The 24,981-nt window shown below is 61.4% G+C and overlaps 2 protein-coding genes across 6 annotated transcripts; one reads left to right on the top strand and one right to left on the bottom strand.

The window, feature by feature from the left end:
* Positions 1 to 1,883: 1,883 nt before the first annotated feature.
* MAN2A2 (mannosidase alpha class 2A member 2) lies at positions 1,884 to 17,091 on the top strand. Of its 5 annotated transcripts, none has more exons than XM_051834302.3 (23): positions 1,884 to 2,065; positions 3,609 to 3,758; positions 4,468 to 4,515; positions 4,605 to 4,749; positions 4,838 to 5,009; positions 5,369 to 5,496; positions 5,737 to 5,910; positions 6,178 to 6,364; positions 8,648 to 8,825; positions 8,983 to 9,185; positions 9,303 to 9,485; positions 9,614 to 9,728; positions 9,850 to 9,917; positions 9,993 to 10,158; positions 11,120 to 11,356; positions 11,483 to 11,605; positions 11,818 to 11,932; positions 12,073 to 12,206; positions 12,445 to 12,586; positions 12,829 to 12,971; positions 14,564 to 14,758; positions 14,854 to 14,964; positions 15,913 to 17,091. In XM_051834302.3, the coding sequence occupies exons 2-23, from the start codon at positions 3,627 to 3,629 to the stop codon at positions 16,063 to 16,065; spliced, it is 3,252 nt and encodes a 1,083-aa protein (XP_051690262.2). In that variant the 5' UTR covers positions 1,884 to 2,065; positions 3,609 to 3,626; the 3' UTR covers positions 16,066 to 17,091. The 5 variants fall into 5 exon arrangements, with proteins under 5 accessions (XP_051690262.2, XP_051690260.2, XP_051690257.2 ...); XM_051834300.3 differs by having other exon boundaries at positions 4,258 to 4,515; positions 11,120 to 11,323; XM_051834297.3 differs by having other exon boundaries at positions 4,258 to 4,515.
* Positions 17,092 to 22,454: 5,363 nt separating this feature from the next.
* On the bottom strand, positions 22,455 to 23,988 carry HDDC3 (HD domain containing 3). The gene is made up of 4 exons (XM_002721486.5): positions 23,826 to 23,988; positions 23,396 to 23,451; positions 23,047 to 23,287; positions 22,455 to 22,844 (listed from the first exon to the last, which is right to left on the bottom strand). The coding sequence occupies exons 1-4, from the start codon at positions 23,935 to 23,937 to the stop codon at positions 22,714 to 22,716; spliced, it is 540 nt and encodes a 179-aa protein (XP_002721532.1). The 5' UTR covers positions 23,938 to 23,988; the 3' UTR covers positions 22,455 to 22,713.
* Between the last annotated feature and the right edge of the window lie 993 nt (positions 23,989 to 24,981).

The following is a 24,981-nucleotide window of genomic DNA, read 5'->3' as shown; positions in this document are numbered from 1 at the left end:
AGTGGCAGGTCCAGAGGCCCCGGTAGCTGCCAGGATGCACTTAGGGACTGCAAACCTTTAAGGCAGATGGGGAGGTTCTGTGCTTTGCAGTGGGTTCTGGTTATACTTATGTGTGCACTTATCAAAACCTATCACACTCTGCACTTCAGATCTGGCCCACCGACTGTAAGCTATACTCCAATTTTTTTTTTAAGATTTATTTTATCTATTTGAAAGTCAGTGCATCAGAGAGAGAGAGAGAGAGAGAGATCTTCCATCAACGGGTTCACTCCCCCGATGCCTGTAACAGCTGAGGCTGGGCCAGGCCAAAACCAGGAGCCAGGAATTTCATCCGGGTCTCCCACATGGGTGGCAGGGACACAGCACTTGGGCGTCATCTCAGGGGCGTCAGCAGGGAGCTGGATCAGAAACGGAGCAGCCACTGCTGCACAATGCCAACCCCAATGCTTCCAGTTTTAAGGAGAACAAATAAAAGATCCAAAGATGATCACTAAAATGGAAAATTCAACAGAAGGCCTGGAAAATACACCCCCCACCCCACCCCCAAGCACAGGGCAAGGCGTGAGAACACAGAGCACGTGGTCTCCGGTTGGTAAACACACCTGGGGAAATGTTCCTGACCAGATCGAGGAAATGGGAGTTAAATGAGAGGGCGTTTTACATCTGGTCAACCAGATGGCACGTGGCCTAGGCCATGTTCCACAGTTTATCACGGATGCGTAAACTGGTACAGCCCAGCACCGTGAGGGCCCGGGGATCCCCAACGCTGCACACCTCTTACCTTGGTCCGTTTGGGCAGATATGGGGAGAGACTGCAAAGGGGGCGGCTGAGGAATGGGAGAACGTTCTTCCTCGGGACTCTGGGAGACCGCCAAGACCCAGATGGAGGCCCCAGCAGGTTCTGGGTCGGGTGCACCTGCTTTCCAGGGGGGCCCTCAGGTGGTGGAAGGGGCAGCTCCCTGGGACCCTTTGATAAGAGCTGGGAAGCGCCACCCTCCTGACCTAATCACAAGCCCAGAGCCCCACTTCCCACCCCACCTCAGTGAGGGTTAGGGTTTCACCTGTGAATCTGGGAGAGATGCCTGCAAACATTCAGCCGGCAGCAGGTAAGAATTTACAAAGCCTGGGGCTGGCATTGCATAGTGGCTAAAGCTACTGCCTGCAGCACTGGCATCCCATTTGGGCACCAGTTCGAGTCCCAGCTGCTCCACTTCCGATCCAGCTTCCTGTTAACGATCGTGGGAAAGCGGTGGAGGATGCCCACTGTCACCCACGTGGGAGAGCTGGATGAAGCTCCTGGCTCCTACCTGGCCCACCCCTGGCCGCTGGTTCCATTTGGGGAGTGAACCAGCGTGTGGAAGATCTCTCTCTCTGCCTCTGCCTCTCCCTCTCTGTAACTCTGCCTTTCAAATAAATAAACCTTTAAAAAAAAGAATTTAAAAAGAATGAATGAATTAATTAATATGGTTTATTATGCTGTAAGATCATACACAACCCAGGAGGAAGGAGAGCCCCTACAGTACGCATCGAAGGGTCCCCAGCAGGGACCAGAGAGCCCCTTAGCCTGAGAAGCAACCCCGCGCAGCCAGCACCCGCCAGGCCCGGGCACCCGGGGGCCGGCCATTTCCACCAATGCCCCACCGCCAAAGTTGCTCGCCCCCCAGTCGCGCCAAGGCCGCCGGGCTGCGGCTGCGCACTGCGGCCCCGCTGCCCGCACCCGGGGTCCTCGGCGCAGCGGCGGGGCCGCGGCGGGCGCGGGGAAGCAGCGGCCGGCTGGCGGGGACCGCGCGGGCCGCGGCGGGCAGGGCTGCCTCCCGCCGGCTCAGCGGGGCGCACGCGGGCCGGGGCGGGGCCGGCGGCTCAGCTGTCCCCGCCCCGCACGCTGCTGGGCCGGCGGCGGCGGCGAGAGGCGGCGGGCCCGGGGGCAGCGCGGCTGCGGCGCTGAGCCGGGGGGAGCAGCGGCGGTCGCCGGCGTCGCCGCCAGTGCGCGGGCCGCCACCCCCGGGCATGTGAGCGGCGCACCCGGCCGGCGGGGCCCGCAGCGGCGCGGAGGCCGCCGCAGACGGTAACGGGCCGCGCGGCGCTGGGTGGGGGTGGGAGCGGCGCTCCGGGCCGCGGCGGGGCCCTTGAGCCGCGTGCGGGCTGTGGGGGCGCGAGGCCCGGGCCAGGCCGCTGTCGTTGCGGGGCTGGGGACGGTAGAGCCAGCCAGGCAGCACGGGAAGGGGGCTGGGCCGGCGGCGGCAGGTGCTGCCCGTCCTGCGATTCAACTCTCTCCCCTGCTCCGCGCACCTTGGCCTGGACCCAGCATCCAGGGGCTAAAAATGTTGTCCCGAGGCCCCTGAGCGGGATACGATCGTGCTAAGTAGGACGCGGCGCGGAGGCGACCCAGGTCCCCGGCCATAGAGCCGGTTGCGACGTCCTCCCCCGCGCGCTGTCCTGGGGCCAGCGCCGGGCCTCCACCGCCCCGCAGGCCAGCGAGGGCCGGGACTGGCGGCCGCGGTGCCTTCAAGTCGCCCCCGCAGCCCCGCACTCCCACCGCGGCGATCTAAGAGCTTTCAGCGTCATTGCTGGCTTGGCGGGGGTCCCCCCTAAGTGCCCCTTAACTGCTGCTGAAAGTTTAGCACTGCGGAAGTCAGCAGGACCAGAGAGGAGGTATAGAGGCATCTGTTTATAGGGTGCTTTTTTTTTTTTTTTTTTTTTTTGGAAAGAAATACATGGTGAATTCTTAGGGAGAGAGTCTGTGCTGGGCTGTGTTGGTGCAGAGTGCCAGTGCTCCGAGAAGGCAGGGGGCAGGCGTCCCTGTCAGTCCCTGTTTGGCTCTGGCTGTGTCCAGTTTGTTCATCTGAAACCAGAAGCGCGTGGCCAAGGAGCCTGGCCCCTGACCTCCTGGCAGGTGGGCAGGCCTTGCAGGACGCTGGTTGTGGTCAGGAGGTGGTGAGGTGGAGCTGTCAGCTGGGGCCCGGTTAATCTGGGGGACCCACTTTTATAGCATCAGGGGAGGGAGTGTGTGCCCGCATCCTGGGGCAGGGCCGGCCCCGCTCAAGCGACTTATCTGAGCTTCCTGAGTAAGTGTGAGAGGAGGATCGAGGTGGGTCAGAGCCCACAGCTCGCACTGGGAGCGGGTGCCCCGAAGCCTGCTTGTACGGTCTGTGTTGTTCTGAAAATTCACTTGTTTATTTGGAAGGCAGAGTGACAGAGAGGGAGAGACAAATGGAGGTCTTCCATCTGCTGGTTCACTCCCCAAATGCCTGCAACAGCCAAGGCTGAGCGTAGTCCAAGCCAGGAGCCAGGAACTGGGCATCCAAGTCTCCCACGTGGGTGGCAGGGACCAAGCACTTGGGCCATCACTGCTGCCTCCCAAGTGCAGTGGCAGGAAGCTGGGTCAGAAGTGTAGAGCAGCTGGGACTTGAACCAGGCACGCTGACGGCAGATGTAGTATCCCAAGCTGTGGTTTCACCTGCTGTGCCACCACGCCCACCCACGGAACCTTGCTCAGGCAAACACCGTGCTCCTTGGAACAGCCTTGAGGGGAACTCACGGGGCATTCGGTGGAAAAGCCATGGAAGGGCATTTGCCTGTTGGAGCTGCAGCGGGGTCTGTCCCACCAGGTGCACGTAGAGGCCACTATGAAGCTGAAGAAGCAGGTGACAGTATGTGGGGCTGCTATCTTCTGTGTGGCGGTCTTCTCGCTCTACCTCATGCTGGACCGAGTGCAGCACGACCCTGCCCGACACCAGAGCGGTGGGAACTTCCCCCGGGTGAGTCACGGCTGCCTGGCCGTCTGTTGGGGACGCAGGTCATCTGGCCTTAGGCCGTTGCCCTGGCTGGAGTGTCGTACCATCACAGGACAGGAACATTCCTTCCCAGTGGGTGGGTTTTCTAGAAACCCAGAGCTAAAAACAGTGAAGGCAAAAAGAGAGAGAGAAGAAGGAAGAGCGGGTGCACTGGTGTGCTGCCCTCCTGCGTCCTTGGCAGACATTGCTAATGGATTGCAGCATTCTTCCCCGCTGAGCCTCGATGCGGTCTGCAATCCTGAACACGGTGCTCCAGACAGGCAACATGGATTGTCGAGCGTAGGCTGGCGAGACAAAGTCTTGCCCTCCAGGAGCTGGGGAGGGCTGTGGATTGCAAACCTCAGAGTTGCGTGCGCGTCTGTCTGTGTGCAGCCGGAGCCCTCCGCCCCCTTAGGCCCACAGGGAGAAACCCCGGCTCTGGCTGAAGGAGCCGCGGGTCATGGCTTCCTGGTCTTTTTGGCAGAGCCAGATCTCCGTGCTGCAGAACCGCATCCAGCAGCTGGAGCAGCTGTTGGAGGAGAACCATGAAATCATCAGCCACATCAAGGACTCGGTGCTGGAGCTGACGGCCAACGCCGAGGGCCCGCCCGCCCTGCTGCCCTACCACACGGCCAACGGCTCCTGGGTGGTGCCGCCGGAGCCCCGGCCCAGCTTCTTCTCTGTCTCCCCTCAGGACTGCCAGTTTGCTTTGGGGGGCCGGGGCCAGAAGCCAGAGCTGCAGGTAAGAGTGAGAGCCAGTGGGGCTGGGAAATGGGCGGTGGCCGTGGCCGTGGATGGGGCACTGACGCCGCCTGCACGCCCGCCCGGTAGATGCTGGCGGTGACGGAGACGCTGCCGTTTGACAACGTGGAGGGTGGCGTGTGGCGGCAAGGCTTTGACATCTCCTACAGCCCACACGACTGGGACGCCGAGGACCTGCTGGTGTTCGTGGTGCCGCACTCGCACAACGACCCAGGTGAGCGTGGCAGGTGCAGCGCGCGCACGCGGGGCGGGCGGTGAAGGAAGCCGGGGGCGTCCTCAGGGGCCCTGTGTTGGCTCCGCAGGCTGGATCAAGACCTTCGACAAGTACTACACGGAGCAGACGCAGCACATCCTCAACAGCATGGTGTCCAAGCTGCAGGAGGACCCCCGGCGGCGCTTCCTCTGGGCCGAGGTCTCCTTCTTTGCCAAGTGGTGGGACAACATCAGTGCCCAGAAGAGAGCGGCGGTCCGGAGGCCAGTGCTGGTCGGGGAGGCGTGGGGGGGTGGGGGTGGGGTGCAGGCAGCCGGGGTCCTAGGCGGGTGGGTAGCTGAGGTGGCAGGGAGAGGTCCCCGGGAGCTGTGGCAGAGTGGGGGTGATGGTTTGAGGGCTTGCCAGCAGGAGGAGGGGGACTGGAAGGTGTCTGTACACCTGGGGACTTCCTTCTAGAAGCATGGCGTGGCCCCGAGACAGGCAGGGTCAGGACCCCGTGGAGGAAAGGGGGTGGGACTTTGTTCTCTTGGTCCTGGGTTTGGGTGAACTAGCATCGTGAGGCTGCTGCCGTGGGCCCTGGCGGCTCCCGACCCCATGCTGAGTGTGACCCCTTGGTCTCCAGGCTGGTGGGAAACGGGCAACTGGAGATTGCCACGGGAGGCTGGGTGATGCCGGACGAGGCCAACTCCCACTACTTTGCACTGATCGATCAGCTCATTGAGGGGCACCAGTGGCTGGAGAGGAACCTCGGTGAGTCCAGGCCCAGGACTGGGGTCTGCCCCCATCAGCCACCTGGCTGGCCGCACATGGGCTTGTGAGCACCAGGGTTTGAAGCTTCCTTACTAGGCTGATTCCGTCAGCAGGGGCCCGCCGGCATGGCAGTTGCTTGCTGCCTACCTGCCGGGGCAGGAGCTGGCTCCCATACCCAGTTGAGACCAAGAGGCCAGGCCCTGAGCTGCTGAGAGCCTGTGGCTTCCGTGTCCCGCCCAGGTGCAGCCCCGCGCGCCGGCTGGGCAGTGGATCCCTTTGGATACAGCTCCACCATGCCTTACCTGCTGCGCCGTGCCAACCTGACTAGCATGCTGATCCAGAGGGTGCACTATGCCATCAAGAAACACTTCGCCGCCACCCGCAGCCTGGAGTTCATGTGGAGGCAGACGTGGGGTAAGGCCAGGTAGGGTAGAGGGAGTCTTCGCCAGGGCGCAGCAAGGGAGACCCTCCCTGTCCGCCAGGCCACGTCTCCCTGCAGGCTAAGGGAGCAGCACCACACTGTGTCCTCTGGGCGCCTCCCGCTGAGGGAGCTGTGGCTCCGGCGTCCCTTGCCCGCTGCCCCCTGCCCCCCGGCCTGCACGTCCTCCCGACCCGTCAGGGCCGCCTGCGGCCCGAGCAGGTGCCGGTGCCTGCGCCCAACCACGTGACGTGTCTCTGCAGACCCGGACTCCAGCACAGACATCCTGTGCCACATGATGCCCTTCTACAGCTATGACATCCCCCACACCTGCGGCCCCGACCCCAAGATCTGCTGCCAGTTCGACTTCAAACGCCTGCCCGGGGGGCGCATCAACTGCCCCTGGAAGGTGCCGCCCCGGGCCATCACCGAGGCCAACGTGGCAGAGAGGTACGTGCGGGCAGGCCCTGGGCCGCACGCTGTCCACGCGGGACCTGGAGCGGGGGGTGGAGGGGACCTGGCTCGGCCGGCAGGTTCAGGCACACCGCGGCGGTGCTCTGCGTGGAGTGGCTGCGAAGAGAAGCCTGCGTGTTTTCTGAGCATGCTGCCAGAGCCGGCTGACTCACCCGGAGGTAGCTGCTTCCCCAGTTAGATAGCGCAGGCCGAGCAGCCCTAATCCAGAAACCCAGAATCCAGAACGTTCCAAACTCTGAAGCTCGTTGGGCACCCACGTGACCCCACATGTGGAAAATTCCACACCTGGCCGTGCGTGTGTAGTGAAAACAGGCACACTAGGAATACCGTGCACCTGCCCATGGGCTGTGTGTGTAAAGTGTGTCTAAAACCCAGGTGAAGTCCGTTCCATGTGGAGACTGGGGTCTCATCCCCGAGATACCTCAGTATGTTCATGCGGTTATTCCAAAGTCTGAAAAAAATCCAAAATCTGAAACACTGCTGCCCCCAGGATTGCTTTGGATAAGGGACCCTCGACCCGTGTTCCTTACGGACTTGGGGCTAAGGTGCCTTCGTTTAGCTCAGCTGTTCCGGCAGCCTCGGAGCAAATAGGCATGTTTCCTGGGCGAGAATCACCAGGGACCCCCAAAGACCTCACCGTTCCTGAGATGGACTCCCCCAGGTGGGTCCTGGTGGGGAGTGATCTAAACAGCGAGTAGCCAGAGCCTGCATTCAGCAAGCTGATCTGGCTTTCATGCTGCAATGCCCTGATTTCCGTGATGTCCACAAAGTAAGACACGTGACAGCGGGAAAGAAAGCGTTCTTTTGTTTCCAGAAATCTAAATGCTCTTTCCAGACAAGGATCTAGGGCTCTCAAAGCAGCAATTGTGATTCTTGCTGCCGGCCTGGGTTTACAGAGAACAGGCATGAGAAGGGACTTCTTTTAAGATTTACTTAGTTAAGGCCGGCGCCGCGGCTCAATAGGCTAATCCTCCACCAAGCGGTGCCGGCACACCAGGTTCTAATCCCGGTCGGGGCGCCGGGTTCTGTCCCGGTTGCCCCCCTTCCAGGCCAGCTCTCTGCTGTGGCCCAGGAGTGCAGTGGAGGATGGCCCAAGTGCTTGGGCCCTGCACCCCATGGGAGACCAGGAGAAGCTCCTGGCTCCTGCCTTCAGATCAGCACGGTGTGCCGCTGCAGCGCGGCGGCCATTATGGGGTAAACCAATGGAAAAGGAAGACCTTTCTCTCTGTCTGTCTCTCTCACTGTCCATTCTGCCTGTCAAAAAAAAAAAAAAAAAAAAAAGATTTAGTTAATTGAAAGAGTGAAGGGGTGGTGGGAGAGAGAGAGAAAGAGGGAGGGAGGGAGGGAGAGGGGTCTTCCATCCCCTGGTTCACTCCCCAGATGGCTGCAATGACCAGAGCTGTGCCAGGACAAAGCCAGGGGCCTGGAACTCCATCCGGGTCTCCTACAGGGATGGCAGGGGCCCAAGCACTTGGGCCATCTCCCCCTGCCTTCCCAGGTGCCTTAGCAGGGAGCTGGATCGGAAGTGGAGCAGCCAGTGTGGGATGCCAGCATTGCAGGCAGTGGCCGCAGCACCACCCCGAGAGGTTCATTTGCTCCTCTGAAAGGCCCGCTAGGCTGATGAATGAGGGAAGAGCGGTTCTTGGGCGGGGGGTGAGGTTGGGAGGGGATCCTCTCTTGAGAGTGAAGCTGAGCGGTGCACACTGGGCCAGCACAGGGAGTAGATGTGTCACTGCACTGGGACGCCCCTCACGTGCCAGCAGGACCCACCCCCGGAGCTCTCCCAGGACGGCGGGAGGCCCAGCTCCGCCCAGCCGGGGCGCCGTGGGGACGGGAGGCCCTGCCCTCCACTCAGCGCTCAGAAGGGGACAGCCCCGGTGAGGCAGGAGAACACAAGGCCCTTCGCCTTGTGGCTGGCACAGGCGTGGCACTGGGGTGTGGTGGGAGCTGCCGCAGGCCCTGGAAAGTGTGCCCGGCCAGGGTTCCGCTTCTCTGTGTGTGTCGGCTTGCCCTCGACCTCCCTATGTAGGCTGGGCCCCTGACTGAGCGACACTGGCCGGGGAGCAGGTTCTAGACTGTTCCATAGGGAGCGGCCGGAGGCAGAGAAGCGGGAACGCGAGGTGTTTGTGGTCTGAAAGATAACCGGGGGGCACAGGGAGGCGGCAAAGGGCAGAAGCGGGGTTGGCCGGCCCCGGCGTGCGCCATCGCAGCCTCTGTCCAGGCCGAGCCCGCGTCTCACCCACGGCCGTGCTGCTCCAGGGCGGCCCTGCTCCTGGACCAGTACCGGAAGAAGTCCCGGCTCTTCCGGAGCAACGTCCTCCTGGTGCCGCTGGGCGACGACTTCCGGTACGATAAGCCGCAGGAGTGGGACGCGCAGTTCTTCAACTACCAGAGGCTCTTCGACTTCCTTAACAGCAAACCCGACCTGCACGTCCAGGTGGGGGGGTGCACGGCTGGGGCGGGGGGCGCCGTGCCGCGGCCGGCTCCTCCGCTAAGCCCGGAGGGGTGGGTGGGTTATTCGGTGCCCGCCTGCGCTGCCAGTGCAGCCCCGGAGGCCCTGGAGCTGAGGGAGTGGCTTTTGGGGGTCCGCACAGGCGCAGTTCGGCACGCTCTCTGACTATTTCGACGCTCTGTACAAGAGGACAGGCGTGGAGCCGGGGGCCCAGCCCCCAGGGTTTCCGGTGCTGAGCGGGGATTTCTTCTCCTACGCCGACCGGGAGGATCATTACTGGACAGGCTATTACACCTCCCGGCCTTTCTACAAGAGCCTGGACCGCGTCTTGGAAGCCCACCTGCGGTGAGGCACCCACACGCACGCGCCCGCGCCCGCCTGGGCAGGTGGGGAGGGGGCGAGACGTGGGAGGGGCGGGGCTCGGGGAGTGGCACCTGCCGGCTGACTTGCGTCTCTGCGCAGCGGGGCAGAGATCCTGTACAGCCTGGCTGTGGCTCACGCCCGCCGCTCGGGGCTGGCCGCCCAGTACCCGCTCTCCGACTTCGCCCTCCTGACGGACGCTCGGCGCACGCTGGGTCTCTTCCAGCACCACGACGCCATCACCGGCACGGCCAAGGAAGCGGTGGTTGTGGACTACGGGGTCAGGTGGGTGCCCTCTCCTTCCCGCCCCCCCCCCATTGAGGTTGTGCGGGTTGCCCGGTGGGCGGGCTCCCCGTGGCTATCCTCCCCATGGTCATCCTCTCGCCGCCCCCGTGTGCCCTGGCTGTACGCAGGCTTCTGCGCTCGCTCGTCAGCCTGAAGCGGGTCATCATCAACGCCGCTCACTACCTGGTGCTCGGGGACAAGAGCACCTACCGCTTCGACCCCGAGGCCCCGTTCCTCCAGGCGGTAAGCCCCTCTGGGTGTCTGGCGCGTGTGGCTCCTCCCGGGCCCCGAACAGGGAGCTGTGACGCGAGGAGGCCAGTCCCATCCCCCAGACTGTTTGTTCATCCTTCCTGTCGCGTTCCAGGATGACAGCCGCTTAAACCACGACGCCCTGCCCGAGCGCACGGTGATCGCGCTGGATGCCTCCCCCAGGTGAGCCGGGGCCCCCAGCGCTCGGCAGCCCCTCGCCCCGCTCTGCCCCCGGCTCAGCCCGCCTTCCGTGTGCAGGTTCGTGGTGCTCTTCAACCCGCTGGAACACGAGCGGCTCAGCGTGGTGTCCCTGCTGGTGAACTCGCCCCGGGTGCGCGTCCTCTCGGAGGAGGGCCAGCCGCTGGCCGTGCAGATCAGCGCACACTGGAGCTCTGCCACGGACATGGTCCCTGACGTCTACCAGGTGAGGCCGGCCCTCTGCCAGAGTGGCCTTGCCGGGGCACCCCACCCTCCTGCTGCGGGCCCTGCTTCCTCCCAGCTTGGGGGCAGGCTGCCAAGAGGGTGGTCGCTCTCGGCGCTTGAGTCTGCCCTTCCAGGAAGGTGAAGGTTGTCATGGTGACGGGGACAGTGCCCATCATCCATTCACTCCCCAATAATCACTCAGGGGTGAGCGTCCTGTGGCCATTTTGAAGTCTTCCAAACATTGCTTGACACTCAAAGCGTGACAGGAGAGAAGGGGCAAGGGGCCGGCGCTGTCATCCCACATGGGCGCCGGTTCGAGACCCGGCTGCTCCACTTCTGATCCAGCTCTCTGCTGTGGCCTGGGAAAGCAGTGGAAGATGGCCCAAAGACATCTTTTGGTGGAGACATCTCTTTGTGGGAGACACAAAGGAGGCTCCTGGCTCCTGGCTTAGGATCGGCGCAGTCTGGCTGTTGCGGCCATCTGGGGAATGAGCCAGCAGATGGAAGACCTCTTTCTCTTTCTCTCTGCTTTTCAAATAAAATAAATGGATCTTAAAAAGAAAAGAGGGCAAGCAGTTTCACCACTCTTTTCCTTTTCCTATAAAGGTTTATTTATTTGAAAGAGTAGAGAGAGAGAGAGAGATCTTCCATCATCTGGTTCACTCCCCCAAATGGTCAATGCCAAGAACTCCATCTGGGTCTCCCACATGGCTGCAGGGGCCCAAGCACTTGGGCCATCCTCAGCTGCTTTCCCAGGCGCATTAGCAGGGAGCTGGATCAGAAGTGGAGCAGCCAGGACTTGAACCAGCACTCATAACGACATGCAGGTTAACCCACTGTGCCACAGCGCCGACCCCAGCTTCATCCGAGGAGGGGCCGGGGGTGGGAGGTGGCTGGCGGGGACAGAGCGAACACTGCAGGCCTGCACACGGCACCGACGTCCCTGCCTCCCGTGCCCACAGGTGTCTGTGCCCGTCCGCCTGCCGGCGCTGGGCCTGGGCGTGCTGCAGCTGCAGCAGGGCCTGGACGGGCTCCGCACGCTGCCCTCCTCCGTGCGCGTCTACCTGCACGGCCGGCGGCTGTCCGTCAGCAGGCACGAAGCACTCCCGGTCCGCGTCATCGACTCGGGCACCAGCGACTTCGCCCTCAGCAACGGCTACATGCAGGTCTGGTTCTCAGGCCTCACTGGGCTCCTCAAGGTGAGGGGCTGGCGGAGGCGGGGCCAGAGCAGGGCCCGGGGCGGGGCGGGGGCGGGGCGCGCTGCCTGCAGGGCAGGCCTGACATGCGGGTGTGGGGCCAGGGGTCAGGGCTGTGTTTCTCTGCAGAGCATCCGAAGGGTGGATGAGGAGCAGGAGCACCGGGTGGACATGGAATTTCTCATCTATGGCACCCGAACTTCCAAAGACAAGAGCGGCGCCTACCTCTTCCTGCCGGACGGCGAGGCCAAGGTACCCGCAGGACACTGCCCAACAGCCCTGTGGGCCCTGGAGGGCACAGCCACAGGCTGGGTGCAGGGAGGGGCCCAGGCCCGCAACTGGGGGTCAGGCCCAGCTGGCTGAGGTGTCAGCTCAGAGCGCGCTGGGAACGAGCGTTCTCCCGCCCCAGCCTGGGCTGCCACTGTGCGTACCCTGGGCTCAGCAGCCACCGGCTCTTTCCCCAGCCCTACGTGCCCAAGGAGCCCCCTGTGGTGCGTGTCACGGAAGGCCCCTTTTTCTCCGAGGTGGTCGCCTACTATGAGCACGTGCACCAGGTGGTGCGGCTGTATAACCTGCCAGGTGAGCCCGGGCGTGAGGCAGGAGCCGAGGGCACCCGGATGCTTGCTTGTCTCAGAGAAAGGGCGTGGGGAGCTAGGGCAACTCCTGGCCCCACCCCACCTTGCTGGCTCTCAGCGCTCCCGCTCCGTCCCTGTGCCCAGGGGTGGAGGGGCTGTCTCTGGACATGGCATCCCTGGTGGACATCCGGGACTACGTCAACAAGGAGCTGGCCCTGCGCATCTGCACGGACGTGGACAGCCAGGGCACCTTCTTCACGGATCTCAATGGCTTTCAGGTGAGCCCCCAGATCCCGCTGAACTTGGCCTGGGCCTTCTGGCTTCAATGCAGGCACTGGGGGTCGGGGGTGGTCTGCCCTGATGGACGGGGAGGAATGAAAGGCGAGGAGCCAGCTTCAGATGGGGGATGGGCTCACTATAGCTCAGCGGTTCCTGCCGCAGCGCCAGATAGGGGACCCCTTGGGGCCTTCATGGTGCCCACATGCCCTTGACCTACTGGCCTTGCCTGCCCTGCAGGTGCAGCCCCGGCGGTACCTGAAGAAGCTCCCCCTGCAGGCCAACTTCTACCCCATGCCCGTCATGGCCTACATCCAGGACGCGCAGCAGCGCCTCACGCTGCACACTGCCCAGGCCCTGGGCGTCTCCAGCCTGGAAAACGGTGAGGGGGCAGGAGCCTGGCCCCGCCCTCGGCCTCACTGGCCTCCTGCTGGTCCCCATCACCACGGTGCCTCAGGCCCTGCTCCCGAGTCCCAGAGCGAGCGTGGAGGGGTCAGCTGCCCGGCTCAGCCTGGCCCTTCTCGGGCCTCCACCACCCTGGTCTCTGTGACTCGGGCCGGGGCACCCAGGGCCCGGAGTCCCGGGCTGCAGGCAGGGTCGGGGGCTTACAGTTCGCTTCCACAGGCCAGCTGGAAGTGATCTTGGACCGGCGGCTCATGCAAGATGACAACCGGGGCCTCGGCCAGGGGCTCAAGGACAACAAGAGGACCTGCAACCGATTCCGCCTCCTGCTGGAAAGGCGCACGGCGGGCAAGAGTCCTGGCGAGGTAACACTAGGCCCGGCCCCGGAGCCGGCCCCGGGAAGCCGGGCTGGAGCCCAGCGGGGGCGTGGCAGGAGCCGGGCGGGGGCATGGCGTGGCAGGAGCAGCCCGGCCCCTCCCTCCAGCCCCGCTCCTCTCACGCTTGCCACCCCAGCAGCTTGGCTTTCTCTCAAAACTGGCAGCCTTGCGTAGGGACTTCTTTCCAGGCAGCAGGAGCAGGAAGCACCAGGTAATGGCAGCGGTGGGCGTGGGCAGCCGGCGCAGGCAGGCGGCGGCCGTGGCTGGACCCTGCAGTGCCCGAGCCTGCCGTGTCCTGGGCCCGTGGCTCTGCGGGAAGGACCCGACGGGCTGTGAAAGACTTAGGACGCTGTTGCTTCCACTGGGGATGTGCTCAGGAGTTGGGGTGGGCGACGACACGCGTGTGTGGAAATACAAGACGGGATGTCCTGTTGGCTCCCGAGGCATGGGAGGCTTCTTGGAGGAGGCGTCAGCCACATGTGGCTTTAATGAACAGCATGTGGTTTGAACGCAAGGACGAGGGCAGCTGGGGCAGGCAGGAGCGACAGTGAGGGGAGGGCAGCGAGTTCAGTCAGCCGCTAGCTGCGTGCAGCGATTTTAAGTTAAAAAGAAAGAAAATGAAAAATCCAGCTTTTATTCCTCCTGCCCACATTTTTAAAAATGTGTGTATGTTCATTTTTATTTATTTGTTTGGAAGGCAGAAGCATAGATGGAGACTGACAGAGGTCTTCCATCTGCTGGTTCACTCCCCAAATGCCCATAATACCAGGGCTGGACCAGGCAAAAGCCAGGAGCCAGGAGCTTCGTTCAGGTCTCCCATGTGGGCGGCAGGGGCCCAAGGACTTGGGCCATCATCTGGGGCCTCCCAGGCGTATTAGCAGGGAGCTGGATCGGAAGAGGGAGGCGGGACTGGACGCTGAGGCATACAGGATATCCCATACGGGGTGCAAGCGTCCCAGACACCTTAATCCACCCCACCACAAGGCCTGCGCTGTGCACGGTGGACAGCAGGGGTGTGATGCACTTCCGTGCTACAGAAACTGCTGGCCGTGCCTGGGGTCAGGGTGGGGGCCGGGGCGCAGGCTCTGGCCGACCACAGAGAGCTAGAGTGCCTGGTGAAGCCTGGACTTCATCCTGGAGCCGGGGGGGGGGGGGGGAGGGCGCCGGCGGGACCCTGCCCCTAGCACATCACTCGGACAGCGGGGCAGGGAGGCTCTGTGCAAAGGGCACAGCAGGTAGGGAAGAACTGGAAGGTGCCGGCCACGGGCTGAGAGAGGGCAGCGAGGGATGCTGGGCACAGAGAGGCGGCCGCCGCAGAGGAGAGCTGTGACCCCCAGGGACGCCGCCCAGCAGCAGTCAGCAGGGCCACAGGGACCTGCCTCCCAGGCAGCCAGCCTGTGCCTCCACGCGACAATGGGAGCACGGTGCCCTTAGCAGTGTTAGAGAAGCAGAGAAGAAATGGCGCAGAGAAATAGCCCGGCTGAGCTGGGGCACCCGGAGCTGGCCAGGCACCCCGGGCTGCCTGGGGCCTGCCTGCCCACCCGCCTTCCCCCCTCAGCCCGGCCCCACCCGTCTTGCAGGTCCAGGACACTGGCTCTACCAGCTACCCGTCCCTGCTCAGCCACCTGACCTCCGTGCACCTGAACGCCCCGGTGCTGGCCCTGCCGGTCACCAAGAGGCAGCTCCCGAGCCCCACGCTGCGCTCCTTCCACCCTCTGGCGGCCTCACTGCCCTGCGACTTCCACCTGCTCAACCTGCGCACGCTCCCGGCCGAGGTGAGCACCCCTCAACTCTACCCCCACCTCCTCGTCCTGGTCCTTGGAGGACCGCACCCACAGCTCACTAACCCCCCCGCCACGCTCTCCCGCAGGACGACGCCCTGCCTGCACCGGACATGGCACTCATCTTGCACCGCAAGGGTTTCGACTGCGGCCTTGAGGCCAAGAACTTGGGCTTCAACTGTACCACGAGCCAGGGCAAGGTGAGCTTTGCCCAGGTGTGGTCGGAACCGGACAGCCAGGGGGCAGGCGTGGCTGGCAGCATGGGAGAAGAAAGCCCCTCTCACACACACACACACACACACAGGCACACGCCCTAGGCCCCTGTGCCGGTCCGTGTCCTGGGGCTCTGCTTCTGACCCAGTTTCCGGGTGGTGCACGCCTTTGGAGGCAGCAGTGACAGCTTAAGTGCTTGGGTTCTGCCACCCACGTAGGAGACCTGGGTGGGGTCCTAAGCTCCGGGTTTCAGCCTGGCCCAGCCCTGTTCTGGGCATCTGGGGAGTGAACCAGTGGGCGGACCATCTGGCTCTCTGGCTCTCTTTGCCTTTCAAATACAATGGGGATTGAAAAGCAAAACAAACAAGGACCCCTCCCCCCCACACACACACAAAGGCACCCCACTGTTACTTTGTAAGCTCTGTTCTTTGTTCAGTGGCACCATGATGCCCCAAAAGCCTGGTCCTGTGCTGGCCTCCAGATGCTGCCCTGAAGGAAGCCATCCCCCCGCCCCCACCCCCAGCCCAGGGAGCTGTGGCAGGCCCTGAGTGGCTCTCAGGGACGTGTGACGGGTGCGCTCCTCCTGAGAGGGGCACAGCTTCGGTCCGACTCTCCTGGTTTTTTTCTGATCTATTTGAAAGGCAGAGACAGAGGCCTACCAACAGCCAGGTTTGGGCTGGGCTGAAGCCAGGAGCTTGCAGTTCCCTCCACGTGGGCGTGGGCGGCAGGGACCCGAGTACTTGAGCCACCACTGTGGCCTCCCAGGGTGCGCATGAGCAGAAGGCTGGATTGGAAGCGGGTGCAGGATTTGAACTCAGGACCTATGATACAGGATGCTGGTGTCCGGCCACCGCTGCACCACACGCCCTCCCCCGGCTGGGTTTGTCCAGAGTCTCTGCACCCAGCACCTCGCTCACCTTATCTCCCCTGCACAGGTGGCCTTGGGGAGCCTCTTCCGGGGCCTGGATGTGGGGTTCCTGCAGCCGACCTCCCTGACGTTGCTGTACCCGCTGGCCGCGCCCTCCAACGGCACTGACATCTATCTGGAGCCCATGGAGGTTTCCACCTTCCGTGTCCGCTTGGGTTAGGGCTCCCCGTGGCCTGGAGCGTGCACCCCGAGGCTGCCTCTCTCTGTGAAGATGGAGTTGGACAAGCCATGCTGGATCTCCCCTCCCGATCTGTCTCCAAACTGTCAGACTGGGCCCGGCCCTCGTTTTCCGTTTGTTGCTTCTGTGTTAAGGGGCAGCCCCAACGCCATGGTGGGCAGAGAGGGCAGAAGCTGGCGAGGTCAGGGAGGAAGGCCCTTGGCCAGGGCAGGCAGGGTCACGCTGCTTCGGTGGAGTGGCCACCCAGCTGGACACAGGCTCCCGCACCCATCCTTTCCCCAGAATGGGATGTAGGAGAAGCAGGGCGCAGGGAGACTGCGTGGGTGACAGCCCAGTGACCGAGGTCCTGCACACGGGAGAGCTGGCTGTGGGGGAGCTCTGTGGTGAGGCAGAGACCGCGCATCCTGGAGTGGGGAGCAGGGTCAGGGTGACTGCGGGCGGAGAGGGCGGGGGAGCCAGCGGGGGGCTGCTGCTCCCGAGTCCGAGGGCCCTGCTGCTTTCCGTGTTGGCTCCACTCCGTGCCACCTGGCACGTGTGCCTTGGCTTGGGGCCGCGGGGCCCCCTGTGCATGGCAGTCGGGCCCTGAGCGCTCACCTCTGGTCATCCTTCAACTCCCCGCGCAGGGACCTACGGTTATCACTTAGACACTAAATTAGGAGGCAGCACGGCTGCCTTCGGTTAATAGAGATCACCCTCTGTTAGTCTCTGTAGACGCTGAGAAGGGAATGTGATAAGTTACGATCCACCCCTTGTTACAACTCGCAGTAAGCTGAAACTAGAGAGAAACCTCCTGTGTCCAGCGAGGTCTCCCAGAAGCCACCAGCTGATGGCCTCATGAAGCGGCCACTGCCACAGGCATCCCCATTAGCCCAGGGACTAGTCAGGGGCATGCTATTAGGCAGCAGTGTCCCGGCACTCCTGCGCCCTGCAGGAAGGCAGATGAGGGAGATAAGGACAAACTGCAGCTGTCATTATTTATAGCCAATAAAACTGCCTACCTGAACAACCTGAGCGCATCAACCGAAGCCCTGTTGAGAGCATTCAGACACGCACGTTCCTGCAGACTGACTCGCCCCGCATCAGCCCAGGCGTCCAGTGTACGCCAGCAAGACCGGATACTTCTGGGAGCTGAACAGGTCCCACGGTTCACCTGGAACAGGAAGCGTGAGGGGCCCCTAGGGTGGTGCTGGGGTGGGGGGTGTTGGGGTGGGTGAAGGCCTGACCTGCCCAGTCTCCCAGCTGACTCCCCCTGTGTGCGTCCAGGGTGACCTGGGGTGAACCACACAGGCCAGGGCATGTGAGTTGAGTGTATGTGAAAGGGGTATTTTAAGTGCAGCAAAGGTGGATCATTTAAGAAGTAGTACTTTGAGGCGGCTAGCTAGCCATTAAAGAGGCAGATCTCTGCCTCAGAGTCGCACAAAAACTTCAGAGGGAGAAAATAAAACTACAAAATTATTCAAAAGTTATATATATATATATATATATATATATATATATATATATATATTCTTTTGACAGGCAGAGTTAGAGACAGAGAAAGGTCTTCCTTCCGTTGGTTCACCCTGCAAATGGCCGCTACGGCCGGCGCGCTGCACTGATCTGAAGCCAGTAGCCAGGTGCTTCCTCCTGGTCTCCCACGCGGATGCAGGGCCCAAGCACTTGAGCCGTCACCACTGCCTCCCAGGGTCTGTGTTAGCAGGAAGCTGCAACTGGGAACTGGAGCCGGGAATCCACCCGGGTTCCCTGATGTGAAACAGATGTTTTCCTTGCTAGGCTGAAAACCCACCCCAAGGGAATGTACCTGTGTATGTATTTTTTAAAGATTGATTTATTTGAGAGGTAGAGTTACAGACAGGTAAAGACAGAGAGCAAGGTCTTCCATCTGCTGTTTCTCTCCCCAGATGGTCGCAACAGCCAGAGCTGCGCCATTCCGAAGCCAGGAACCTCTTGTGGGTCTCCCATGCAGGTGCAGGGCCCAAGCACTTGAGCCACCTTCTGTTGCTTTCCCAGGTCGCAGCAGGGAGCTGGATCGGAAGTGGAGCAGCCGGGACTCAAACTGGTGCCCATGTGGGATCCCAGTGCTGCAGGCGTTGGCTTAGCCTATATGCCATGGTGCTGGCCCCTATTTTTTAAAGAATTATTTACTTGAAAGAGTGATAGAGATCTTCCATCTGCTGGTTCACTCCCTAGATGGCCACAACGACCAGAGCTGGGCCAGGCAGAAGCCAGGAGCTTCCTCCCGGTCTCCCACACAGGTGCAGGGGCCCAAGCACTTGGGCCGTCCTCTGCTGCTTTCCCAGCCACGTTAGCAGAGAGCTGGAACAGAAGTGAAGCAGCCAGGAGACAAACTGGGATGCCGGCATAGCAGGCAGTGGCTTTACCTGGTACACCACCTCTGATGTGGGAACCACGTAACAAAGCTAAGAGAATAAGAGAAAGGGAAACAGGCTTTACCACAAAAAAATACTGTAAGTTTCTGTATGGTGGCAAACATCAAGGTTAGAGTACAGATGACGGGGGGAAATTATTCGTAGCACGTCCTGCAAAGAGCTGAGAACTAGGGGAGAGGTGTGTTGGGGGCCCTTAGTCCCCGGGGCCTGCCCGGCAGCTCCCTGAGGGTCTGCAGAGGCGGGGCTGAGCACCTGCCGTCCACCCAGAGCTGCCCCCACGCGGGGAATCCTGTCTGTGCTGGTGGAAGATGATTATCAGCGGGAAGCGCTTCGTGTACTGCTTTTGTGCACTCAAGAGCTCACGGATAGGAGCTGTAATCATGTCAGCAAGGATGCTGAGCAGTTAGCTAATAGCAGGTGTTACCTGCTGGTGTAACTTATAACCAAATGATAGGGGAGGATCCGCGAACCCCTGGGAGTCAGCAGAATAAAGGATATTATCTTTAGAGATCTGACATGGAATGAACTTGTTGTCTGACAAGAGTTACAATGTTCAGTGCTATACTCTAGCCTCTTAGGTCTACACAGCGTGTGGTCCCCGGTCACCAGAATCCCTTGTTGAAAGCGGGATTTGGGGGCTGGCGCTGTGGTGAAATGGGTGGAGCCGCCTACAGTGCCTGCATCCCATATGGGCGCCGGTTCGAGTCCCGGCTGCTCTGCTTCCAATCCAGCTCTGTGCTGTGGCTTGGAGAGGCAGTGGAGGATGGCCCAAGTCCTTGGGCTCCTGGCTCCTGGTTTCAGATCAGCGCAGTTCTGGCTGTCACGGCCAATTGGGGAGTGAACCAGCAGATGGAAGACCTCTCTCTGCCTCTGCCTCTCTAACTCTGCCTTTCAAATCTAAACAACAAAAACCGGGGTTTCTGGCCTGTGGTGAACAGGGCTCTTCTGTAGTGATCCTGGGTAGAGTCATGGCCGCCCCGAGACAACCATGTAACAGGAGCAAGAGCTGAGAGTTGGGGGAAGATGCAGATTCCTGAGTACAACCTCCCCGTCAATCTCCGGCAGAAGGAGCCAGAGAATTTGCATTAAGAAAGAAAAAAATTTTTAATTTGTAAGGCAGAAGGAAAGTGAGCTCCCATCTGCTGGTTAAACACCCGGGCTGAAATTGAGAGCTCAGAACTTCACCCATGCCTCCCACATGCGTGGCAAGGACCCAGATCAGGTTTCCTGCGTGGGTGCAGGAAGTCCAATCACTTGAGCCTCCCACGGTCTGCACTGGCAGGAAGCCTGAGCCAGGAATCGGACCTCAGTACTCAGATGTGGGAAGCAAGCATCTTAACTACGAGACCAAACACCTGCCTCTAGAGAAGTTGTATTTTTAACAAGGTCCCAGCTGATTCTTGTGGGCATCTGAAATGAGCTCTGGCCCCGAGGCCTCACAGTTCGGAGACATTGGAAGCCGGCACGCCAGAAGCAAATAATTCAATTCATCCCTGCAACCCTCCACCTTCGAACCATCCAGCTTCCATGAAGCAGGAAGGCCTGTGTGTCAGAGAGAGGCACTCAGTGAACCGCCTAAGGGCTTGAGTGAAGGTGATGTAGGTGGCCTAGGGTGTGGGTACAACCTTGAGCACCTGTGCAGGGAGGGCAACACCTTTACTCTGAACTTGACCTGCTTCTCTCTTGCCCTTTGCACTGGGGTGCATAAAAAACCCTTTAGGCACTCACGGAGACATCAGTCAACCTAGGGCAGTGGATGTGAGGCTTCCCAACCTTTGTTCTCCACAGTAGAAACCTTGGCAAAGGGCAAATGCTTCAATGAGCAATTCTCAGGGTAAGACATGGCAGGAGAGGCCAGGTCCTTCGCAACAAACCCCAGCTTCTCTCAGAGTCAGGGGGACATAAACTCAGATGGGTACAGTTGCCAAGGCCAATGGATGAGCAGAAGAGCTACTGACCCCGGGGCCTCCATAGCCGAGAAAAGAAGTCCCAACTCAAGCGGACTCCACCGAGCCGGGCAGTGCAGGCCAGGGAGCCAGCGCGGGCGGACACCACGGGAGGCCTTGCGGCGGGACGCTGGGGCGCCCCTCTATTTATGTCCGCCCACAACTTAATCTCCTGTACAAGAGGATTAAGAGGTGGAGCTTTAGCAGGTGATTAGGTCACCAGGGCTTCTTCCCTGGGAGCGGGCTGTGTTCCTCCTCCTGGGCACTCAGTGCGTGGGGACACAGCCACAAGGCGCCGTCCTGGGAGCAGAGAGCAGCCCTTGCCAGCCAGCACCCCGATCTTAACTTCCCAGACTGTGAGACAAGATTGTGTCTTTGGGAGCCAGAGTTGTGGCACAGTTAAGCCACGGCCTAAGATGCTGGCATCCCATATGGGCACTGGTTCAAGTCCCAGCTGTGCCACTCTCTGGCGTGAGCGTGCCCTCTCCTTCAGTAACACTTTCAAATAAATATTAATTTTAAAAATTTAGAAGAAACTTGGGGTCGGCACTGTGGCATAGTGGGTAAAGCCACTACCTGCAGTGCCGGCATCCCATATGAGCACCAGTTCAAGTCCTGGCTGCTCCACTTCTGATCCAGCTCTCTGTTATGGTCTGGGAAAGCAGTAGAAGATGACCCAAGTCCTTGGGCCCCTGCACCTGCATGGGAGACCCGGGAGAAGCTCCTGGCTTTGGATTGGCGCAGCTCCGGCCATTGCGGTCAATTGGGTAGTGAACCAGCCGATGAAAGATCTTTCTCTCGCTCTCTCCCTGTCTCTGACGCTGTCTTTCAAATAAATCTTTAAATTTTTTTTCGAAGAATATAAAAATTTATAATTAAGAAGAACTTTATAATTAAGACAACAGAAAATCTTTATGGAGTAGCAGGGTAAGTTGGTTGGAGTCCTGCTCCCTTTCTGATCCAGCTTCCTGCTAACTCACCAGGATAGGCAGTAAAGGATGGCCTACACACCCGGCTCCTGCCACACACGTGGGAGACCAGGATGGACCTCCTAGCTCCTGCCTTTGGCCTGGCCCAGTTCTGGCTATTTCAGCCATCTGAGAATGAACCAGCAGGTGGAAGATCGCTGTCTTTCCCTCTGCTTTTCAAATAAATAAATTTTAAAAAAGCCAGAAAACAACTGCAAATTTTCTTTTAAATATGTTTTTGTCTAAGGATAAAGTCAAAATTCCTGTAATCTCACTCCTGCAAAACTCACTTTAAAAAAAAAAAGATTTGAAAGAGTTACAGCTCCCTGCTAATGGCCTGGAAAAGCAGCAAATGATGGCCCAAGAGGTTGGGCCCCTGCACCTGCATGGGAGACCTGGAAGAAGCTCCAGGCTCCTGACTTGACTTGGCCCAGCCCTGGCCTTTACAGCCATTTGGGGAGTGAACCAACAGATGGAAGATCTCTGTCTCTCAAATTAAAAAAAAAAAAAAAAAAAAAAGTAAACCAAAACGTGCCATGCATGCCCTGGTCTGCCTTCGGGTATCCGTTTACACGGGAGCTTCCCGCTCCGCGTCTTTTCGCCCTACACTGGGCAAAACAGTCCTGCGGTCCAGCACACAGCGGCCTTTGAGCTAAGTTTCCTTGTCCTCCGACGTTTCCTTGTCCTCGGTCGGCTTCACAGCCACCACCCAACCCCACCAGCTGGCGATGGCGACCTCTGCCCCGCCCCAGGCCTGCAGGGGGCGGGGCCGGAACTGCCCGTCGCCTAGCAACCGGAGCGCCGCTGCGCGGGGGAGGAGCCTGCGAGACTCGGTTTCCTGGCTCCGTCGTGGGGGCGGCTGGGGTCTCCCCAGTGGGCAGCGAGGTTTGCCAGGGGGCGGGCGGCACTCCTTTCCAAACCATGCGTCATCCCTCGCGACTTTCCCAAGGTGGAGGCTTCCTGCTAAGGATACAACCCACCTACCCCTTAGGGAAGGGAGGCTGGAAGGGGCGAGGCCCTCACTCCGGGGGAGCAGGCCACGGACAAGGCGAAGGAGCAGCCGCAGCTTCCTTTTACCCAACACGCTTTATTTTCCTTGGTGGCTGATCACCTAGAGTGTAAACAAGCCCACGTCCCCGAGGGACCAGCGATCTCAGGGCTTCGACGTGGGCAAAGGCAGTGAGTGCATTAGGAACGGACTGGCTACAGCTGCCTCCCGCTGGGGAGAACTGAGCCTCTGCAGAGGGGGGAACCAAGTGTACGTGGGCGGAGGGAGAAGGGGAGGCCCCGAAAGCCGGGGTCTGCACGCGGCCTGGCCCCCGGTGCTCAGAGCGTCAGCCCACGCTCGCTGAACAGCTGCTCCAGGGCCTCTTCCAGCTGCCGGTTTGTTCCCCGAAGCCCCTTCACCACCTGCGCCGCCCACTCGAAGTATTCCTGCACTCGAGGTTCTGACCACCCTGCGCGAGAGTGGACAGGAAGCTGCTGTCCACTTCCGGGAAGGTGTGGTGCAGGGCCCTGGCCCGAGCTCCCAATGGGGCGATCTGTGCTGAAAACCTCAGAGGGTGGCGGGTGGGACCCGCGGAGCCACCTGCGGCCTCCCGAGGGCTGCTCCCTCCCTTCCCCCAGGGCCAGCAGGGGAGTGCGGGGTGGGGAGCGTACCCTCCGGGGTGCAGCGCTTGAGGTCTCTCAGATTGTACAGCTTGTCGGCCAGCTTCACCAGTTTGGCCCCCGGGCTGCTGTGGGGCGCGTGCTCCACCTGCAGCCGCTTTCTCTCCAGCTTGGGCAGAGTCTTGTCATCTGTCACCTCCTCCACCAGGCGCCGCACCTGCGCCCCAAAGTGCAGCTCCACCTCGTCCAGGGTGGTGTCCGTGTCCTCCACGGTGTCGTGGAGCAGGGCCGCCTGGGGACAGGCTCCCGTTCAGCCACGCGATGCCAGTCCAGGGGTGCCCATTGCTGAGGGTGTGTGTGTGTGGGGGGCCTGAACCCTCCTGAGAAGTGGGGCAGTTACCTGTAACACCACAATGTCAGTGATTCCCGCCTCATGGGTCAGGATCCGAGCCACACCTGGCGGGCGGATTGGGATGGGGGTGGGGGTGGGGGGTGAGATGGGGGCAAAACAATGAGTGAGACCGGAGGGAGCCGCGAGATGGCGGCTGTGGGGTCGTGGGCAGCCAGATAGAGACCCCCTCACAGGCTGGGCGACCCTGGGCAAGTCCTTTACCCTGCTTGGGTGTCAACCGTGCGAAGGGAGCAGTCACGCTTACTGCGCCGGGTTGCAGTGCGGCCCACCTGGCCTGCCGCACGGACGCTGCCTGCACAGCGCTTGGCACAAAGTGGGCGCTCAAGGAAGCGCACGGCCCCCGCGACCCCTTCCGGGTCCCCCCCCAGCCCCCGCCCCCAGGCGCCGCGACGGTTGCTCCCCGGCCGGGCGCGCCCACCGATCGGGTGGTTGATGTAGGGTGTCCTTTCGGGGTCCTTCCGGCGCTGCTGCCGGTGCTTGCGAGCCGCGAAGTCTGCGGCCTCCAGCAGCTGTGCGGCCTCGGAGCCCATGGCGCGGGTGGGGCTGGCCACTGCGCTCGCGGGCGTCTAGAGCGCCCCCTGGCGCCGCGGAGGCCCTCATTGTTGCAGCCAGCTAAGAGTGGGCCTGGGGCTGACAGCCTGGGCACACAGGACCACGGGGCGGGAAGCAGCGCCCGGCTCGGCGTGTCCTGCTGGGTTATACGAAAAGCGTAGCGTGGCTCCCTGGGAGCCCACAGTCAGTGGAAAGATATGAAAAAAAAAAAAAAAAAGTAGCCTCACAGTGTGCGGAGCCTGGGGCACTCCACCCAGCCGGTTTCCACCAGGAAAGACTAAGCGATCTCCAGGTGCTGGGAAAACAGTTCTCCCCGCAAGGATGAGCCAGGAAGCCCGAGGGCCTGACCTTCTGGGAAGCTCAGGCTGCCCTGGGAGCCCGGCCCAGCCGCAGCAATGTTTCTACAGGAACTGCCCTGGTTCTTGGCGCTGGAACAGAATTGGTGTTGGCTGTGGAAAGCCATTAGGGCGCCTCCTGCTCCAGTCCCCAGGCACCTGCCTCGGCACCCCCCCCGGGGGGGGGGCGGAGGGTGGCAGGTGTTTGTCCCTGTTGTCCTGGGAGCATGACGCTGTGAGGCCCCGGGTAGGCACTGGAAAGACACCGAACTCAGCCAGCTGGTGGCCACGGGGCTTCTGGAAATGGCAGGTATGAGGGAGGAGGGGTTCGAGGCACCTGGGGACCCCCAGAGAGCCTCTCGGTGACATGGAGTTGCCTGGTGGCCACGCGCCATCCAGTCGGATTGGGAACTTCTGTTTAGGCGGGCGGCTGGGCTGGTGAGGCTCAGGGGAAAGGTTACCAAGCAGGGCTCACCCTTGGTCTCCATGTAGTCTTGCTGGTTGCTACGCTGCACAGGGAGGGAGCTGGGGTCCCTGGGGGCTGAAAGAGAGGGGTGAGAACTCCCAGGGCTTCCACGGGCAGCCAGGGAGCTGCAGAACAGGTGGCAAGGAGCTCACCCAGCTCCTGGTGCCTGTCCTGGGGGCTCACGGCCCCACTTCTCGCTCACCCTCCATTCCGGGCCGGTC

This window comes from Oryctolagus cuniculus, chromosome 12 (genome assembly GCF_051225735.1).
Source record: "Oryctolagus cuniculus isolate XC-2025 breed Fujian yellow rabbit chromosome 12, ASM5122573v1, whole genome shotgun sequence".
Lineage (NCBI taxonomy): Eukaryota > Metazoa > Chordata > Mammalia > Lagomorpha > Leporidae > Oryctolagus > Oryctolagus cuniculus.
This window is presented reverse-complemented; position numbering and strand designations above follow the sequence as displayed.

Excerpts from the sequence above, each read along its gene's own strand:
- MAN2A2 (XM_051834297.3), top strand. The coding sequence starts at position 3,627 with ATGAAGCTGAAGAAGCAGGTGACAGTATGTGGGGCTGCTATCTTCTGT. Across the intron at positions 8,826-8,982 it reads AACCCGACCTGCACGTCCAG|GCGCAGTTCGGCACGCTCTC; the intron begins GTGGGGGGGTGC and ends GGGTCCGCACAG. Across the intron at positions 14,965-15,912 it reads GTACCACGAGCCAGGGCAAG|GTGGCCTTGGGGAGCCTCTT; the intron begins GTGAGCTTTGCC and ends TCCCCTGCACAG.
- HDDC3 (XM_002721486.5), bottom strand. The coding sequence starts at position 23,937 with ATGGGCTCCGAGGCCGCACAGCTGCTGGAGGCCGCAGACTTCGCGGCT. Across the intron at positions 23,452-23,825 it reads CTACATCAACCACCCGATCG|GTGTGGCTCGGATCCTGACC; the intron begins GTGGGCGCGCCC and ends TCCGCCCGCCAG. Across the intron at positions 22,845-23,046 it reads CAAGCGCTGCACCCCGGAGG|GGTGGTCAGAACCTCGAGTG; the intron begins GTACGCTCCCCA and ends ACTCTCGCGCAG.